The 6,854-nt window shown below is 45.0% G+C and overlaps 1 protein-coding gene across 4 annotated transcripts in view; it reads left to right on the top strand.

Annotated features, from left to right (window-relative positions):
• Window positions 1-272: 272 nt before the first annotated feature.
• Ampd1 (adenosine monophosphate deaminase 1) overlaps window positions 273-6,854 on the top strand; it is a 27,651-nt gene continuing 21,069 nt past the window's right edge. The window contains exons 1-2 of one of the 4 annotated variants that reach the window (XM_033758352.1): window positions 273-346; window positions 5,478-5,658. In XM_033758352.1, the coding sequence (XP_033614243.1) occupies window positions 325-346; window positions 5,478-5,658 (203 nt within the window). In that variant the 5' untranslated portion in view covers window positions 273-324. Of the gene's footprint in view, window positions 347-3,588; window positions 3,728-5,477; window positions 5,659-5,778; window positions 6,530-6,854 lie in introns of those variants that run through there. The other 3 variants (XM_010631225.2, XM_010631228.2, XM_010631227.2) reach the window with 3 other exon arrangements.

Below are 6,854 nucleotides of genomic sequence, written 5' to 3'. Positions count from 1 at the left end.
TAAGAAAACTGCACTCGATGAGACTCCATTCTACAGGAAAGTGTAGAAGTATTGAAATGCAACTCCTGGCCTCCTACCGATATCCGTTCTAAAATCCCAAAATAAGGACTAAAAGGCTTCACCTGTTTTTCACTGTCAATTGCCAAAAGCTATAAATAGGTCCGAAGCTCATCTCTCCTTTTAGCAGAGAGAGCTCAAATTACAGGGGGCAAAGCAAAATCATGAAATGAGTGTCAGGGTGTTTTATATCCTTGCTCAGCCATCGCACAGTCTGTTTCTCTTCCTACCTGCTGTGCTAGCCTAGGATCAAGGATCCCAGACACCATGCCTTTGTTCAGACTCCCAGGTAGGTGTGCAGAAGTGTTCAGAGACTCAGTGTGTTCCTTAGGCAGCCATTCCATTATCGTGTCAGCTTTGATAATCCTTTGTTTAGGGTCCATGATAGCTCTGCTGCCTTTCAGAAAGAGAAGATATTTTTTAAGCTTTTGTTTTTACTTTTGGGAAGAAGACAAGTTTGTAAAGTAGCCTCTTTCTTCATCCCTTAGGAAACTGAGATATTTAATATCTATTATGCCAGTATAAATAAAATCTGTGCTGTCACAGTTCTGAGAAGGGTCCTACAGTGTATAAATGTGCCCAATAATACTTTCCATGGGATTGCTTCTCAGAAATGGTTATTTGTTAGGTGTTACCAAATTGTCTACCAGATAAGCTGGTTTTGTTTGTTTTTTGGGGGGGGGTTGAGACAGGGTCTCACTATATAGTTCAGACTGCTCTGGAACTCACTGTGTAGCCAAGGCTGGTCTTGAACTCACAGAGATTCTCCTGCCTCAGCCTCCCTCCCAAGTGCTGGGTTTACAGGCCTGCGCCACCACGCCTGGCCTAAGCTGTTTTAATTTACTGCTTCATCGGGTTTTGGGGGGGTGGGTTTGTTTTTTTGTTTTTGTTTTGTTTTGTTTTGCAGTACCAGGGATGGAACTTAGGGTGTTGCACTTGCAAGGCAGGCACACTGCCACTGAACTAAATCCCCAGCCCCATCAGTTTGGTTTTTTTTTTGTTGTTTTTTAGTTTTTTGAGACAGGTTCTCACTATGCAGTTGAGACTGACCTGGATCTCACCATATAGCCCAGGCTGGCCTCAAACTCATAGTGATCCTCCTGCCTCAGCCTCCTGAGTGCTGGGGTAACAGGTGTGCGCCACCATGCCCGGCCTCCCATCAGGTTTTTAAAGTTAATTTTTAATTCATATTTTATAAAACATACCTTTTGGGCCGGGGATATAACTCAGTGGTACAGCATATGCTCAGCATGCATGAGGCCTTGGGTTCATTCTCCAGCACCACCCCAAAAAAAGATGGAAGACCTTTTCAAGATTCAAGACATACATTTTAAAAGATTATTAGAAATGAAAAGAAAATGGAGCCTGTATAATATAATAACCATATTCCCAGTGTTTCCAAGGGCAGCAAACTAGAAAGACTAGAAGGCTGAGGCAGGATAATTCCTTCCACTGCCCACCCCTGTTTCTTGTGCCAGTCCACGTCCTTGTCCTCCAAAGCATGGTTAATACCCACTCTGATTTGTGACATTTGTTCATGTATTGTATCTTGTTTTATGTTATTCATACAGCTAAAGATAAACGTGAGTATTGTGGACTATTTTTCCTGCCATTTGCCCAATTATCAAAAAAGTGATACTGTTCTTTAATTCAGAAACATGATTATTTTTCAGGAGTGTTTGGTATATGATGCTTTTGGAAGTCAACAAAGATTAATGATGATCCTAGACAACACATCAGAGCAAACAAATTCATGGCTTTTCTGGATTACAAAAACTGAAAAAAAACAAAACACTATTTTTACGGGGGTGGGGTGGGGACAGGGGTACTGGAGATTGAACCCTGGTCCTTGTGCTTGTGAGGCAGGCAACAGAACCAGAGTTGAAATCCTGGCCCCCAAACCACTATTTTTAAAAACCTCGTAGGGCATTTACTTGAAATTCTGAAATAAATTAGCCAAGGGTGTCGTCTGAATGTCACCTTGGTTAATCCTCAACTCTGGAGAAAAAAAAGTGTGAAGAGACACAATGAGAATTTCTGTTGGATAAAACTGTGACCCCAGTTGTATGATCCCCTCCACCTCTCCTGACTCTTGTCCTCCTGACTGACGGTACAGTAGGTCTGCCTCTGAACTCCTCTAGGAAACTGAGGTATAGCAGATGGAAGGCCAACAGCCTTGTCTTCTTTACACACTAAAAAGACTGCTGAGAAATAAGCATGTTTTTCTGGATCTGGGGGCGAAAAGCAGCATGATATCCCTTTTCTCAAGAGTCTTGCACTTCCCATGTTAATAATCCCGTAATCTTCAAGTCTGAAGGGTCGTTATTATTATCCTTTTATGATGATGAACGCAGAGGCTCCCAGTGATTACATGGTTTGCCCAAGGCCACACAGCTGTCATGGTTACTTTTCCTTTTTTTGTTTTGCTTTGCTTTTTTGAGACAGGTTCTCACTATGTCGTTGAGACTGCCCTGGAACTCACTGTGTAGCCCAGGCTGCTCTCGAACTCCTCCTGCCTCAGCCTCGAGTGCTGGGATGACAGGCGTGCGCCACCACGCCCGGCCACTTTTCCTTTTCTTTACTCCTAATGTCTTTCTGCTTCACTCTCCTGCTCCTCCTCCTCCTCCTCCTCCTCCTCCGCTTCTTCTTCCTCCTCCCTCTCCTTCTCTTCCTTTCTCTTCTCCTCCCCTCCCCTCTTTCTTGTTTCTATTCTCTGTCCAAATGCGTATGTCTTATCCTCAAGACATTGCCATTTAGATGTTCCATTATCCCTAACAACATGGTTAAAAAGCCAGTAATTTCTGTACAAACCTGAGGGGATTATTTTCTCCTTCACTTCCTGAGTCAGCTTGTCATTAAATTTTATCTACTCATCATTTGAAATACTAGTTTCACTCTTCGTTTCCATAATCACTGCCATTCCCTGAAGTATTTTTAAAAGGTAGAGCTCTTGAATTAAGGATCAAATTTCAGCTGTGGTTGCACAAAGTCAAATAACTGGTTGTTGATTCGGTGGAAGGAAATATCAACCATCTAATTTTCAGTCATCAGGTAAACTGTGTGAGAATAGAGTTTCTACTTTTCAACTGCCTGTGGTGGTTTAGGGAGACACAGTCTTAGTAAAAACAATAATGTTTAAAAGTATAAGACAATAAGTGTGTAGCTCAATGGTAGAGCGCTTAACTAGCATGTACAAGGCCCTGGGTTCACTCCCCACTACCATTAAAAAAACAACGTGGGACCTGGGGATGTAGCTTGGTGGTTCTGCTGCCTGCCTCACAAGCGCAAAGTTCCAAGTTCGATCCCCAGGGCCAAAAAAATAAAAACAAAAAAAATGAAACAAATGGATATTTATTGCAGATAATGAATGCTTATTCTGGAAGAGCCAGGCATCGAGCAAATAGCATTTGGCTTTTGAGCAAATGAGCCCGTACTAACCTTTCTGAGGTCATCAGCAGCACCGCCACAGCACAGCACGACGAGCCTGTTGCATCGTCACCCTCCCTGTCTTCGCCACAGCCAACTGGCCTAATTCCGTTTGCCCTCCGCGGTGCGCGAAGCTTCTTCTGACTGCTGCTTGGTGCTCATCTTGGAGATGCCTGTGCCTACTTGTGCTGCCCGGGGATGAATGGTGCTATTTCTGGGGATCAGTTGGCAGCGAGCTGGGGAGGTATTCTCAGCCATCTAACCTACCTATTTAGTGTTCTGTTTGTTCCTTCGTGGCTCGTAATGCTTGCCAGAGAACTACTAATAGCATCCAAAGATGCTTTTCAGTTTCAGGAAGTGTTTGGGTTTAGCGAGGCAAACAGAATGCTTGCAGTTCCACCAACATAGTGGGCTCTTCTATTAACTCCACTGTGACACGGCAGGATTTTAAGACTGGCTAACCTGTCAGTGCTGGTGAACTTACAAATGAACTGCTATCATTTCTAATGTATCCTACATCCCATTCTGAGTCGCATCATTTATCCTTCTGTAATGGCTCCAAGTCAACTCCAAATATAAGATGTCTTTGACCACAGCTACCAAATTCTGTCGTTCAATTGAATTTGATGTTTCATTTTCCTGAAAGCATACCCGCGTACTTCACCTCACTCAGTGTCATAAGAGCCTTGTGAGTGAGGCCGGGCAGACCTCAGCGTCCCCAGTTTGTAGATAAGGAAGCTGAAAAAAGAGGATAGGGAAAGAGCCGGTGAGTGCAGGGCAGGGTTTGAAATACATCTATTCAAGTCAGAGTGGAAAATGTGGCCCTCGGAGGCCTGTGTAGACACCGAGGCACCGAGGAATCTTCTCTGTATACTCTGTACTCTGCCACCCTGTGGGTGATGTTTCTCTCTTCTATTACTGCCCCCAGATAGTTAGCTGGTTACCATTTTCATTGTTAGCTGGTTACCATTTTCATTGTTGCTTAAGAGCTCTTATCCAGGAATACCAGGAGGCCTTAAGAAGTATCACAGGTGACGACGGTCAGCTGTAAGTACAGTGGGAGGACTTAACAGAAAAGCAGGTATTTGATGACCTTCGCTACCCAGTATGATGAGTCTGGTTCTCTTACATCCTGAGGGTCTGGGTCGTTGCCAGGCCACGGGTGACCCTATGCCATTTTAAGAATGGGAAGAGTAGGCTGAGGCAAGAGGATCACCGTGAATTTGAGGCTAGCCTAGGCTACCAAGTGAGACTGTGTAAAAAAAAAAAAGAGAGAGAGGAAAAAGTTAAGAATGGGAAAGTTAAGGCATGTAAAATTAAGTTGGCCTTCCAATGGTCATTCCTGACGGACGGCTCATGTCCACCAGAAGTGAGCCTTCTAACATATGGTAATAAGTTTTAGTGGCTCCCTTCCTCCCCATAGCGTTTCCATCAAGTTGTCAGGATTTGGAGGAAGTGAGGTTTAATATGTGAGAGAAGCACACTATCCGTTTTCAGAGGAAAAAAGGCCCTCGAGGATACAATTATTTCTCAGAAGGACTGATTTCCTAGTGCCCACTGGGATCACTGCTTCTCCTTAGGAAAAACAACAACAAACAAAACAAATCCAAGGACCAATAACTGTACCCAAAACCATCAGAAAGTCTTCCAACCTAGTGAGAAGGACTGTTGCACGGTTACTATGAAATCAAGCCCAGCCTTGCCAGAACCAGGTGATCTTAAGTGTGGGTTCTGTGAGGGCCCAGACTTCCTTTAGGGCCCTCCGGAAACGAGCTATGAGACTCTGACGTGTGTTTCTGAAGGCAGATTTCAAAACCACGTACAGAAAAACCCACTAACGTAAGGGCAGGCACCAAGCTCCAGTGTCTCAGCCGTCTGGGGAGCAGAGCAGTGGTGTACCCACCGCAGTACTTACCACATGACTGGCGCTCAGCAGAAACTCACATGAATTTTGGAAAAGGGCCCGAGTACTAATGTGTGAATACTTCTTTTAGAAGTTGATGACGCGATGCGTAGCTTTGCTGAAAGAGTGTTTGCCTCTGAAGTCAAAGACGAGGGAGGCCGTCATGAAATTTCCCCCTTTGATGTGGAGGAGGTCTGTCCAATTTCTTTGCGCGAGATGCAAGCACATATATTCCAGAAGGAGAGTCTCTCCGTTTCCACCGACGGCCAGAGGTGAGCGGTGTCAGGGGAACTCCGAGTGTGAGTTAGCACCTGAGGAGGGGAGAAACGTCAGGGCAGACCTGGGTCAGTCTGTCTGAATGACGGTCCGTTTCCAAGGAAGAGCTCTGCCAGATTTGGAGGTTCTTTTTTTTTTTTAATCCCCTGTACTGTGTATGCTAGAGGAAGATACTGGTGATAGAAAAGGAGAAAGCAGCGGGCCTCCTACTGTTAGGCACATCTCTCCAAGTTAAAAAGCCACCCTCTCCACCCTCTCCACTTGAGCTACCCGTGTAATTATCCCAAACCCACAGGGGCCCGCCGCTGCTGTGAATATGCTCAGCTGATACGCAACTGTCATATAAACTGGAATTCAAGATCTCTCGCTCTCGGACTCTGCATCTAGCCAAACCCAGGGTTGTGGTCCCTTACCGGATACTGCCCTCCGGCCACAGTCTGCAGCTTTCTTGGCTTTAGAAATGCAACTTTCCCTATCTGCCCTCGTGCTCCGCCCATGATGCTTACTCACCACCCCAAGTGATCTGCGGAGAGCCCTCTCAGCCAAGTCTGTTGTCCTATATTTGAACTACACCCCGACTCACTCCCACCGTATTGTAGTCCTCAAATTTAACCTATTCACCTGGAATTCCTTCCTTTCAGTCCTCCCCACATCCCAGCAGCCATGTCCAGTTTTATATCTCTAAAACAACAACCACAAACTACCTTCTCTGCATGCTCCGAGGGACCTATCTTAGGCCTCATGTCAAAGCAGAAGCTCGATAAATCCTTGCTGATGTGAAGAAATCATCTCGATGAAGCAGCTGACGAGCTCCAGGTCCCATGCCAAGCATTTTATATATACGAAATCTCACAGAAATCTTCCGAGGTAGCTGTTATTAAACCATTTTTTTTTTCCAGACAGGGGGATGAAAGCTTGCAAAATTTAAGGATTGTGACAAAATGACACAGATAGTAACTGCTGCGGCTTATGCTGTTTACGGTCCCAGACTGCCTGTTTTGCTGGGAGTGGGCTGCCTGGGAAGTGTTGGCATGCTGAAGATCCTCTAGTGTGTTCCCCAAGGTCCGCTGTTCTAAGGTGCACTCAGAAAAACAAAACCCTGGCAGCGTGTTCAGTGGTAGCTTTCTCCCGCTATGCTTGTGTCCTATTTCTGACACCCAATCCACATTTTTTTTTTTTTTTTTTTTTTTTT

The sequence above is a fragment of the Fukomys damarensis genome, unplaced genomic scaffold (genome assembly GCF_012274545.1).
Source record: "Fukomys damarensis isolate Sample0158 unplaced genomic scaffold, DMR_v1.0_HiC HiC_scaffold_33, whole genome shotgun sequence".
NCBI classification, from domain to species: domain Eukaryota; kingdom Metazoa; phylum Chordata; class Mammalia; order Rodentia; family Bathyergidae; genus Fukomys; species Fukomys damarensis.
Note: the sequence above shows the minus strand (reverse complement) of the source record. Positions and strands in the feature narration are given on the sequence as shown.